This window comes from Euwallacea similis, chromosome 14 (genome assembly GCF_039881205.1).
Source record: "Euwallacea similis isolate ESF13 chromosome 14, ESF131.1, whole genome shotgun sequence".
NCBI classification, from domain to species: Eukaryota; Metazoa; Arthropoda; class Insecta; order Coleoptera; family Curculionidae; genus Euwallacea; species Euwallacea similis.
Window position 1 is genome coordinate 2,812,301 of NC_089622.1, and position 12,803 is coordinate 2,825,103.

The 12,803-nt window shown below is 32.6% G+C and overlaps 2 protein-coding genes across 3 annotated transcripts; one reads left to right on the forward strand and one right to left on the reverse strand.

Moving 5' to 3' along the window:
* The first annotated feature begins 1,229 nt into the window (after positions 1-1,229).
* LOC136413363 (juvenile hormone esterase-like) lies at positions 1,230-8,754 on the forward strand. Of its 2 annotated transcripts, none has more exons than XM_066396879.1 (10): positions 1,230-1,320; positions 5,437-5,568; positions 5,625-5,768; positions 6,735-6,885; positions 6,947-7,329; positions 7,374-7,545; positions 7,591-7,766; positions 7,824-7,971; positions 8,030-8,168; positions 8,220-8,754. In XM_066396879.1, exons 1-10 carry the CDS (start codon positions 1,240-1,242, stop codon positions 8,401-8,403), a joined length of 1,710 nt encoding a protein of 569 aa, XP_066252976.1. In that variant the 5' UTR covers positions 1,230-1,239; the 3' UTR covers positions 8,404-8,754. The 2 variants fall into 2 exon arrangements, with proteins under 2 accessions (XP_066252976.1, XP_066252975.1); XM_066396878.1 differs by lacking the exon at positions 1,230-1,320 and adding an exon at positions 2,755-2,827.
* Positions 8,755-8,925: 171 nt separating this feature from the next.
* LOC136413640 (uncharacterized) lies at positions 8,926-11,442 on the reverse strand. The gene is made up of 8 exons (XM_066397318.1): positions 11,407-11,442; positions 11,078-11,359; positions 10,767-11,021; positions 10,522-10,713; positions 10,201-10,467; positions 9,938-10,150; positions 9,701-9,884; positions 8,926-9,092 (listed from the first exon to the last, which is right to left on the reverse strand). The coding sequence occupies exons 1-8, from the start codon at positions 11,437-11,439 to the stop codon at positions 8,926-8,928; spliced, it is 1,593 nt and encodes a 530-aa protein (XP_066253415.1). The 5' UTR covers positions 11,440-11,442.
* Positions 11,443-12,803: the final 1,361 nt, after the last annotated feature.

Below are 12,803 nucleotides of genomic sequence, written 5' to 3' on the forward strand. Positions count from 1 at the left end.
GATGGAAAAAATGGGATTCTTATTCAAAAAAATAAAAGTTTTTTACAATTTTTGTAATTGAAACTTTTGGGCCTTGTTTTTGAACACCCCGTATGAAAAAGCATGATTTGATTCACTGATCTAAAGATAGTAAAACATTTTGTATAACAGTACAAAATTTCATTACAAAATATTTAGCTATTTGCGAATTATTATAAAATACATTAATGGCTGCCACTATCATTTTTTTTGGAAAATTGTAAATATCTCGAAAACCATAAAATTAAGGTATAGAACATTATACATGAAAAATGTTCGTAACGTTCTGTAAAATCGAAATTTGATATAATACAAATGGTATTCCGTTTAAAATAAGCGTACTGACATTCATTCCCGGTGCAACCAGAAGTGGTATTTTTATGAAAATATTTTAATCAATAAATCACCTCCACTTTAGTATGATCCCCACATTTCAACGTTTTCCTAGTCATAGTTTCCAAGCTATGGATTCGTTCCTATTTCGTGCGACATACTGTATATATTAGGGTTAAGTTTTGAAAACAATGGTTGGATGAAAGGTGGCGGAATGGGGACCTAAAAGGACCCCAAAGGGCGCTAGTCTTCCACCCCAGTTGTCGATACTTGGATCTTGATTTTTGACTTTCCACCATAAAAATACTCAACACTGCATCTATTTAATAAATTCTGAATTTTTAACTTAATCAAATTTGGCGAATTTGCTCAAACATTAAACCTGAAACTCTCGGTTTCAATTTTTTTCCTATCTGCTCCAACGTTCAATCTATCAATTTCTTGATCTTTACACTTAAAAGTTTTTACCGAAAATTGACAAATTTTTATCTTTTTGTATAATAATAACGATAGTTAACTTCTCAGCTAAATTGTTTCCTTTTATATCTGACGTAAATCAGTAAATATTATCTTTAACCCTGAAAAACATATTATGATATTATTTTTCGGCACGATAATTTATACCAGGTAAATTGAAAATATACTTACTGGATTTTTTTGTGATTTTAATGACCAAAAATTAAATTGCCTATAAGCTAAACTAATTAATAAATGTAAAAACAAAAATAAATAATTTTCTCGCAATTTTTCATCATTTGTAATCATTAAAACTTATAGAAATACTACGGTAAGAGAAATACAGGAAACGCTCAATTAGCCCATTATTTTGAATATTTTATTATTTGATTTTATACAAATTTTGTGGCAGTCCACTTTAAACTCGCTAAGATGTTTGCAAATAAATTTCATAATGTGTTAATTATTATTTTATGTAGTTTTAGTGTTTGGATTGACGTTGCTTTATCAAAGGTAAAACATTTTTTTATGGGAATCTGAGAAATTAAGTATATTTTCTGGATAAAAAAAGCACGATATCCACGGAAAACGGATATAATTAATCTCGTCAACCTTGAAAAAAAGAACCATACAAAAAATGTCTTGTTAAGTAATTCACAAAAATGTAGTCGTTCTGATTGGAAAAGTTCTAAGAAAATCATCGATTTACGCTTTTCCATTACAAACAACTTATGAAAAATGGCGTCATACATTTTGCAGCGTTTTTGTAAGGGCAATGTTACTTTTGGGGGTTCATCAGTGTTTTTGGTCATCAAATTTCTATTTAGGATTGGCAATTGATAGCTATAATAGTAATCCTAGCGATAGTGGGTCTAGGACAAATTGACAAAATTCGAAGATTTTTGTACTTTAACGTTTCAGTAAATGAAGATGTGAGCTGTAAGAAAAAATAAATTTTGATTCGGGATTGGTATTAGATTGGTAGAAATTCCTCTACTTGCACATTAAAAAGATGTGATTCCTTTCAGTTCTCAATTTAATCGTAAAAATAAAATATTGTTTTCAGATTCTTCAGATGTTTGAATTATCTTAAGTTTTAAATAACGCATGGCCGGTATTATAATCATTTGTTAAAGCTTAATGGCAAGGATCAATGAACAAATTGAAAAAGCAATTTCTTATCGACAAAAATTGCAATTTTATCAAAAATTTAATTTGTACGTTTACATTATTTAATAGCTGTTTCTCTCGGTGTTAATTAATGAAATCTAAAGACTGACATAGGTATATATATATATATATATACCTATGTCATATATAAGTATATATATAGTCCACTTGCATATAGAATTGGAAAGAACATTATTTACATTTTTTTTCCTTCACAAATAGAAAAAAAAAGAATTCAGGCATTCATAGAAAACAAAGTTAATTCAGTTCAGAACACTAATTTGACAATCTTCTAAAAATTAACATGTACCCAAATTAATGAAAAAACTAAACTAATTAATACTTCTGTCTGCATTGGTTCTTTTTCTGTCATCTAAACGCATTATCATTCAGTAATGATAATACTTCTGGCTTCGCTTCCATTAAATCAGATCTACTAAATTTCCACTCGACAACCAAGTCTTCCTTTTTTAAAAACCTCTTTCACAACCATTAAATTCCTGAACAAATTCATATATACATTCACAGGAGAATCGTTTCATTCATCAGTTAATTATTCGAAATAGGAAGAATGAAAAATGACAACAATATGCTTTTCGTCATGCATTCAGGGTCATTGCCAAACACCAAAGAATGCAAATTATTGATTAGTTACATTCAGTTAACAAGTAAAAGTTGTTAAATGAGAATTGCAGTCTTCTTTACGGTACCTAAGAACTATTTATGTGCGTTTAAAAAGTTTTGGACATTGCTATATACATTGAAAATGTCTGGGAGCAGTAATTTTATTGTTTTATTTTTGTTTGTTGTGTTTCTGGGTATAATGGAAATTTTAGGACAAAATATAAGGGTAAGCTTTTGTTTATTTTTGTCCCATTTCATTGGAATCAGAAGTATTAAGTCAATAACAATGTGTTTGTCTCAGTTTTGAATAAATGTATTCTGCCAATTTTTTTTATTTACACATTATTTAAATTTAGTGCCTGTTCGTACTTAGGGTGAATTATTCCCAAATACGCAAGTTGCTTATTTCACTTTAAAGAGTTTTCGATAATTTGGCCACAAGAAAAATTTTATTTTCTCCTCGTTGTGTGGCTCGAATCGATTTCTATGTCATCTTCATGTATGTTTTCTTTCCCTTTTCATCATGTGATATTCGAGATATGGAATATTCAGGAGAATACGATTTGCTTAACTTTGAGAAGAGTTCATAGAATTTCACTAGGTATTATTAAATTTATCTCCGCCTTCGGCGAAGACATACGCCAGTGAACTTTTTCAAAGCTTTTTATAATTTTCAATTATATGTAAAAGAAAACAAACAATAACGTAAAATATTATTCTGTATTGCTACCGAACATATAAATTCATAGAAAGTGGCGGCGCTTTGATTTAGTGAGATCAAAAGCAGTTGGAGCACTCCAGTTATCTAGAGTGTATTCAGGAATTTAAACAAGTGAAATTTCTATGATAAATATCTATACAGTGTGACCCATAAAGTCCACATTATATGAGAAATTCTTTTACTTGTGATTTTGGGTAAATTTTGATTTTGTCTTTGGGTTGTGCTTCAGACATGGTGAGAAATGATATATGTACAAATCGAAAAACAAATGACTGTCTATAACTGTCAAATTGCATTTTTTTTAAACATTCAAAATCTACCATTATTTCTCAAAATTTTGAAAAACTACAAAGGAAAAAATTTCTCAGTTTCTCATTCTTTATCTACATGCCAATTCTCAATTTTTTCGGAGGACTTTCATTTCAAAAAATTTTGTTGTATTCCTGCATTTCCGAAGTATTTAAATCGGTCAGCTAATATTTGTTTATATCTAATTCTGTGTCAATAAACTTTATAAAAACACTGGAATAAAGTGACTTAAAGATTTTTTTTATAAACTAGATCAATTTTGCATCAAGGCATACGTAGCGTCTTTAATGAATTTTACATTTTCTTTAAAAAGATTAATTTATTACAACTATAACTAATGAATACTTATTCAGATAATTACTTTAATTCAGATAATACTATAATTATTCTTACAAGGTTGTTGACCAATTTGTATATTTCGGAAATGCAGGAATACAACAAAATTTTTTGAAATAAAAGTCCTCCGAGAAAATTGAGAATTGGCATGTAGGTACAGAATGAGAAACTGAGAAATTTTTTCGTTTGTGATTTTTCAAAATTTTGAGAAAATGGTAGATTTTGAATGTTTAAAAAAAATTGCAATTTGACAGTTATAGACAGTCATTTGTTTTTCGATTTGCACATATATCATTTCTCACCATGTCTGAAGCACAACCCAAAGGCAAAATTAAAATTTACCCAAAATCACAAGTAAAAGAATTTCTCATATAATGTGGACTTTATGGGTTACACTGTATGTTCAGTGTTAGAAAATGCATTTTTTAACTAATAAATGAAAAAAACATTTTTCACTGTACTTAGAAATCAAGTATGCCACTGACCCCTGTTTATTTTAATCTTCCAACATTTTATATAGAATACTAACATTTTTAGGTCCATCAAACAAACAACTGAACCGAAACGGAATATCAAATAGTGATATGAAACTCTTGGTTTAAAACTTTAATGCTAAAAGTTCTTATTGAAGAAACAAAACCTTAATCTGCCTAAAAGCAGTAATATTGATAAGGCGGTTCGCCAAATGTATATGCGGGGTCAGCGTTTTCAGTGTTCCTTTTCGTATGTGTTCTTTTTCCTTTTTTCAATAGGCAGTCTGTAATATATCGTGTTGTAATCAGGTGCTCCCGTTTTCTTTTACTCACCCACTGAAGTAACCCTCAAGAGTTCTTTACTGCCTTATCATCGCCCACAAATTCTGCATTTTTTTTTGTCAATATTCTTTTAGAATTTCCAAGATTTATGAAATCTTTCGTACAAAAGCAAGAACATAATGAGAGGGGGGGAGTAAACCGGGTGAAATAAGCACTTTATAAACTTACTTAAAAAAATGATCTGCCTTTAGGGATGACTCAGATCAACAACTTTTTACCAATCTATTCTACGACTATTCCTTGATAAATGTTTCAATTTATTATTCCAGATATAAATCTGGAGTGTGCAGGGGTGTAACAGGGGAAGATATCCACAAGGTATCTTAGTTAATATATTGTAGATAAATTCTTCCCAAGCCTATCTATATAAATTAATTTTACAGATCTGATTCCTCAAATATGGGACTTAATTAATAATATTCAAAAATATTTTCGTCTCCTTAGGATGACGTGGGACAATGAGTGTTGGCAATATTTTCCTATGTGATGAATAGAACCAAATGTTTGATATCATCATGAAATGCCAATTCTGACCTCAAAAATATGTATTTATCAAAAAAATTAATAATGCTTTCGTATAAATTATCATTGATTAATTCATTACACAATAACATTAACTAGTTATCAAATATTAGCCTCTAAGTCTCGTTTTAGGGTTACCTTCACATCAAAGTGGAGAATGGACTCTTGAAGGGCCTAATCAACCATTTAAAAGACGATCAAAATTACTATAGTTTCCTGGGTATCCCTTATGCTCAACCACCCATAGGGAGACTTAGATTTAAGGTAATTGAAATGACAAAGTATTTACCAAAATATATGTGATTTAGTTAATTGCTTAGGATCCAGTACCATACAAAAAATGGAAAGGGGTTCTCAATGCCACTCAATATGGCCCGAACTGTGTGGAAATGACGCTTAGGCAAATGACTTATAAAGTGTCTGGACAGGAAGATTGTTTATATTTGAATATTTTCGTCCCAAAAGTATGTTTATCGGAATTTATACGGGGTGTCCGAAAATTAGTGGGCCAAAAACAAATGGTGGATTATATGGTCGAAAATAAGAAAAATATGCTAAAAAATACCTTCCAGAGAAGCTACAACTTTTTAAAGGAGTTATGGTAAAGGTTTTTTTTGCAGTAACGGCAAAATGATAGCAGTTAAAATAACTAAATTTGGACTATTAAGGTAAATTGACACGTTGAAGAAGCTGATATGTCCAATTTTGTAAAATGTCAATCAGAAGTGGGGAATTTGGGATGGGGGGTCTGATGAAGATTTTGCTGTATTTTGTTTGGACACCATTTTATTATCTCCAATATTACCTGTTACTTTAATAAATTTTTAAAAATATTTCCATTTTCGTGATTTCGTGCATTTAAAATATCGCTATATTTCATGTATCGACATTTTAAATCATAATGATTATCATATTATATGATAATATGATATATTAATATTAGGTATTAAATTAGATACGAAAGTTTCAAATCACGTTAACTTGAAAACAGTGCACCCTAGGAATGTTAATTAAGAGTATCTTTTTCACTAAAAGTAGTTGAAAATTTTATAATTTGTGTTTAAAGCACTGAAAAAATGGTGCTCAAAACAGTTGCAGCAAAATTTTACTCAGAATACCTCCCCTCTTCCCCCCCAAAATGCACGCCTTGGATTGACATTTTGTAAAACGAGATATTTCAACTTCTTCAAAGTGTCAAGTTACTTTAATACTCCAAATTTGGTTATTTCAACTGCTACCGTTTCGTCGTTACTGCAAAAAAACCTTAGTCGTAGCTTCTCCTTTACAAAGCTGTAGCTGCTCTGGAAGATGTTTTCGGGCATATATTTATAAGCATATTCTTCTTATTTTATATATATAATTCATAATTTCTTTTTAGTCCGCTAATTTCCGAATACCCTGTATAAATATACTAATAGAGATTTTTTCAGAATCGAGTACCTAACAAAAAGCTTTTGCCTGTGATGTTCTGGATTTACGGAGGATCTTTCCGCGAAGGCTCCTCAGACATTTACGGACCAGAGTTCCTTTTAAAAGAAAACGTAATTGTTGTCAGCTTCAATTATAGACTAGGATTTTTTGGTACCTACACTTTTTGCCTAACACTTAAAAATCCCATTCAATAGGCTGAAAATTCTTGCAGGATTTCTCAGTACTGAAGACGAGGAAGCTCCAGGCAACTATGGCATCAAAGACATAATCCAAGCCCTAAAATGGGTCAAATCCAACATCATCAAATTCGGAGGGGATCCCAACAGGATTACCGTGTTTGGAGAGAGTGCGGGATCAGCCATAGTGGGGTATCTCATGGTAGCCAAACAATTTCAAGGATTGTTCAATGCTGTTATAATGCAAAGCGGCTCTCCTTTATGTTCTTGGGCCCTGCAGAAAAATGCACGAAAAGTTGCATTTGATTTGGGTCTTGCCATGGGCATTACCACCAACAATTCCTCGAGTCTTATCACATATCTCAGATCGGTAGACCTCCCTAATGCCCATAGGGCCCTTATTAATGTAAACTTGTTGGTGAGAATTTTGTCACAAGTTTTAATGTAAGAAAATCTTGGTAGAATTTTCTAGAAGTATTCGAAAATGGAGGACCGTTTGGTCCAGTAATTGAGCCGGAGAGTGACACAGCCCTGTTAACTAAAGACATTTATAAAGCTCTAAAAAATGGAGATTTCTATAAAGTTCCTGTGCTCATGGGAGTAAACTCTCAGGAAAGCAAATTTTTGAACTCCAGTAAGTCACTTTAAATATTATTTCTGGGCTAATAGAGAATTTTAGTGTTGTCTTTCGCTCGTTCCGTATTCTTCTTGTATGATATCAGCCCTAGTTCGTTGGTTCGGAGTGCCATGAATATTAAGTCTGTTAAAGACCAAAGAATAGTGGGCACGAAAATAAAACAGTATTACTTCAAATCTAAGAGTTTTGTTGATGGGGACGATAGTGAGTTTGCTAACGTATGTAATTTATCGTGAAGAAGACATGTCGTTAAAAGCCACGTGGAACTATTTTAGTTCTTCAGCGATGATCTCTTTGTCAGGCCCATAACTAAAACTGCCCAGTTCCTATCAAGATATGTCCCAGTTTATTTCTATGTCTTCGACTATGAAGGAGAAATTGGAAAAATTTGGTTAAATTTTGCTGCAACGTATAACAAAAATGGTATTTTTACACCCGAAATAGTCTGATTTTTATACCTTTATGAGCTCAACATTTTTAGTGAAAGGCGTGGCTCATGCCACAGAGTTGTGGTATTTATGGAATCCAAAATGGCTCATTGGAAACTTTTCTATGAGTGTTGAAGATGAGGTAATATCACAACGTTTGGTCAAACTCTGGACGAACTTTGCTACTTTCAGGTAAGAATCTGAAGCTCCTTAATTTGATTATTTGAAGACAGTTTGTTTCAGGAATCCAACTCCGGAGACACAGAATCCAGTTGACGTCAAATGGCCCAAAATGAGGTCTTCTAAGATGGATTATTTTTATATTGGTGAAGGTGTCATGATAAGAAGAGATTTCAAAGGAGCTAATATGCGGTTTTGGGAAGAACTGTATTGCAATTATTCTAAAGGGCCTGTAGGGACCTATTAGGAGAGAAGGATAAATGTCAAATATTATGACCTCTTCCATTCCTCCATCAGTCAAAATTAAAATAATAGATTTTATTCTATTTAGAAAGATGGATGCAAATCGCCCAAAAAAATCAGAACATTGAGGAAGTTGTAAAACATTTTTTTCTACAGATTGTTGTAGACGGAAGATTAAAGCTAAATACAGTACTAATGGGCAAAACGAAGTGCTAAAAGTAGATTTATATACAATTTTTTCGCCGCTATTTATCGCTAAGCAGTAACCGATACGAATGCTTATTTGATGTATTTCTGCAAAACTCTACTATTAATACTAATAAAAAAGGAACATTTAGGGAGAAAATAAAGAGATGAGGAAGAAAATAGAGGAAAAAATCTCTATAGAATTATTAAAAAATCTATAAACCTGAGATGGAGAAACAAAGAATGCACATTTTAATTCAACATCATTTTACATATAGAATGGTACAATGTTATGAATATACAATATAATCCAATGATAAATCAGTAATTTTCTTTATTATTAACTAACACAATTAGTGCATTTTGATTCACTATCCATGACTTTAATGAAGCGCAATACATCGTCAGCTATCTTCTGAAGTTCAATAATGGATCCTGTTATCTTCTTATCGGCCACCACTGAAACTTGAAGTCTATCATCATAGGTTACAACTGCAAATGCTATACCTAGAAAACAGAAACAATATAAAAACAAAATTGTTTTTTATATATCTAGTTAGAATTGAAAAAATTAATATGAATTTTCCTCTAACCTCTTTTAGTTCATATTTGAAACGCCACTGTCCTATTACACATGCCAAAAATTAACGAAAAAAATGGGAATTGAGAATGGGAAATGGGAATTGCAAGTTGTGAAAAAGCATTGGCATCAGCTCTCGATGTCAATTAGGTAACTTTTTAAATTTGAGTTTTAAATTAACTTTTAAAAAAGCCTAAAACTCGATGGCGTTAATAAAACCATAAGGGATCCTGTTTTAACCCTTATTTAACTTATATTTGAAATGTCCCTGATCTTAGGTATCAAAGTTATTAACGATAAGTTGAGTCAGTGGCGTTTTTAGTCTCAGGCATGAAATTCTGTAATCAGTTTTTCCTGCTTTGAACCCTCTTATTCTATAGCAGATTCATTACGGTGCTTTCAAGAATATCAACCAATAAAAGAGTAATATCAAAGAATTTTTTTCCCTCAAACGATCAAGAAAATCAGTAGCGTATCGCTTCTTTTTTATTAAATGTTTTTTTTTAATTGTCTTTAAGCTAAATTTTTTCATTACCAAAGCTATGAAATAACGGTAAAAGAGGTACAACATTTTCTAAAATGCATCCATCTAGGATTTTGATTTGAGATCCCCCAGGCACTATTGAAACTATGAAGATTTGATTGTCGAACCGGAAGATGTGATCTGAAAGGAAAAGGGGTATGTACCCCATTAGACATTCCATCAGCTGAATAGCGAGCTGAAACATAAAGTAAATCAGAAACTGTAGCAATATTCTGTTGAATTACTTACCAAAACATCCGAAGTCCGTATTTTGGAAAAAGTTTCTCGGGTTAAAATTTTCAAATTGTTCAAAGCACTTTCTGATTTCAGTCCGGTGGAAAAATTTAAGACTGCATAGCTGGTGTAATTCTCTAGCGAAATTGGTTTCAAATTTTCCATAATAGGAGGTTTCGTACGAATTGTCATAAAGGCACTAAGACTTTTAGGTTCTACGAGTGAGGTCTAAAGGGGACATTTATTTAACATTAGATGATTTTTTTTTTAATTTTTACCCTCTTGCAATGAGCTAGGATACTCTCATAAATGGCCGTGGTCAGAACTGATGAAACTTTAGTATTAGTGCTATTTTTGATACTTTTAACCATGGGAAAACATTCAGCTTTGTGTTCTTTTACCCAGGTTGCATATTTCTCTCCTGAGAAATGAAAAACTTTCAACTGATTCTTTTCCCTTGATTTGAAGAACTTTACTTCGATGATTCTTCCTGGAGAAATGAAAATCATTTCCAAAATAGTCAAAAAGTTTTTCCAGAACTTCATCTAGAATTTTAAAAATTTAAGTTCTCAATTTTTCTTCAAGTAAAACGCACGTACTGCTGTAGAACTAAATATGTTTTTAGATGTTTTGAGAGCATAACGGTCCTTAAACAATTTGTTGTACAAGTCATGGTTAAAATTCTGCGTTGAAGTGTCTCCTAAAAGTTGCACCAAAAGGGTCATTAAAGAGACCCCATCCGCTAGGCTGTGATGAACTCGAACGATGATGACGTAGCGATAAAACTCATCCTAGTAATCAATACTTGAAAAATGTTCTCTGAGTGATACTAAAAGCTACCCACCGAATTGTTATCATCCAAAGGCCTGGGAACCACATGGAACTCCCACATAGCTGAGCTTTTGCTGGGACATCCCCGACCACTAAGCTCTCCAAGCACTTCTTTGAGATACTCCTCGGTTAAAGGCACATCATAAGGGACTTCATGCGTTTTGAAAACTTCAGAGATTTGGACGTCGTTTTTGATGTAATAAGCGTAACCTCCAAAAGTATGTTTGCTGCTGGTTAGCTTTGGATAGTTTTCCGGGTTATCGAACACCTGAAAATAAAAAAAAACTTAAAAAATATATCTGTTAATATTCGTTAAAAACTAGCCTTCTCTTTGATGATTCTCCAGATTTCCTTTTTTAGATCAATCTTGTGGTCAGACTTGATATATAGGACTGCTGATATGTAGATCATATCAACGACAGAAGAGCAATAGAAAAAGGAATCTTGTTTAGTCACTAAACCTCCATATTTCTTTTTGAATCTCATTTTCAATATAACGTTGATAATGGCTCTATAAATTGAGCTCAAAAACCACAGGGGGACGATGACATACCATGAGAGCAAGCTCAAAGATATTTGCTTGAGAAAAATTAAAAGCTTCATTTCCTGGAAATAGTCTTATGGTATATGATAAATTCAATCGATTCACTTACCAGTACGGTTCGAACGTAATGCCACAACAGCATTACTCGTAGTCCTCTTGCAGCTAAATAAGAATTTCTTATCATACGAGGGTGACAAACGATTTTAATTCGAGTTTTTAAACAGAACAAGGCAACAATGATGTAAACATCTTTGTTAAAACTACTTAATGAGTTTATGACGGGCGAAAGATACGCTGGCGATACCAGTAAGGAAAGTAGTGAGACTGACCTAGCAGACATATCGCGAAAATATATGGACCTGAAAGGTTCTCCTAGATAATCCGACATATACGAACAGGCGTAATAAATATAATATTTTAGATAATTTATAAATATTTTTGCATCAGGTCAGCCAAAAACCATATTTTCAAACCGATCCACCGTTCTTGAAACACTATTGCTTATCACTCTTTCACTCAGTAGTCCACCGCAATTTGTAATATTAACTGGTACATAAAGCTAACTTCTGGGCTAAAAGCTTAGGCCTTTATTGGGGCTTTGCCATAAGGGCTAGAACAAAAATACTGTTGTAAGGATTATTTTGCCTATCTTTCGAAATCGGTTACACACATCGACTTATTATTATTTTTTAAATATTTTTCATTGCACCGCTTTAAGTCAATATTTCCCTTTTTAAATTGTGGCGAATTAGAAAACGATTAAGGACACACAGGAAAGAACTAAAGAGAAAAATAGTAGGAAGCTTACCCCAGGGAAATTCCTGAGAATTAAATCTCAGCTTAATTCTAAGAGTTGTAACACTCTGTAACGCCCTTTTTGCGGTGGAAATTCAGATGATGTAATTCACATGGATCAGTTTTGCTATTTCAGGACTATGCTACTAGTCCTGAAAGTAGGTCCTTGGTATAACTATACCAAGCATCTCGTGCGCCACCCTTCGAATTAAGCGGCAAAGGGACCCTTATCGACCGTAGGGTAACTTTTAGACAGTGAAGAAAGCCTAGGGTTCAGTGGATTAAATGGAGACACGAGGGGGCAAAACAATGGCTTTATCACAGAACTCAATAGTTTAAAAAACAAGAATGGAATTATTAAGTATCACAGGCACGAATGAACATATTACGGAATGCAATTAAACACTGGCGAACGGAGGAATCCGTCACAGAAATTAAATGATTAGTCTCATTAGTAGATAAACGAAATAGCAACAACAACGGTTAAGTCTTTGATATTAATTAACAGCACAGCTCAATACCGAAGAATCAGGGGAGGCACGCTGGAAAACAGCCTGGATTCAGGCAGTTGCTCCCTATTTTTAGGGTCGCTAATTTCCCTAGACATTGAAACAAGTAATTTACTTATTAACTGAGTTTATTAATTAACGAGACTGATTGATCCATGGGATTTTCTGCGCGGAGATACAATCAGCTCTATACAAGCAACCC

Excerpts from the sequence above, each read along its gene's own strand:
- LOC136413363 (XM_066396879.1), top strand. The coding sequence starts at position 1,240 with ATGTTTGCAAATAAATTTCATAATGTGTTAATTATTATTTTATGTAGT. Across the intron at positions 5,769-6,734 it reads TGAATATTTTCGTCCCAAAA|AATCGAGTACCTAACAAAAA; the intron begins GTATGTTTATCG and ends AGATTTTTTCAG. Across the intron at positions 7,767-7,823 it reads ACGATAGTGAGTTTGCTAAC|TTCTTCAGCGATGATCTCTT; the intron begins GTATGTAATTTA and ends GAACTATTTTAG.
- LOC136413640 (XM_066397318.1), bottom strand. The coding sequence starts at position 11,439 with ATGCTGTTGTGGCATTACGTTCGAACCGTACTG. Across the intron at positions 10,151-10,200 it reads TCCTAGCTCATTGCAAGAGG|ACCTCACTCGTAGAACCTAA; the intron begins GTAAAAATTAAA and ends TGTCCCCTTTAG. Across the intron at positions 9,885-9,937 it reads TACGGACTTCGGATGTTTTG|CTCGCTATTCAGCTGATGGA; the intron begins GTAAGTAATTCA and ends TTTATGTTTCAG.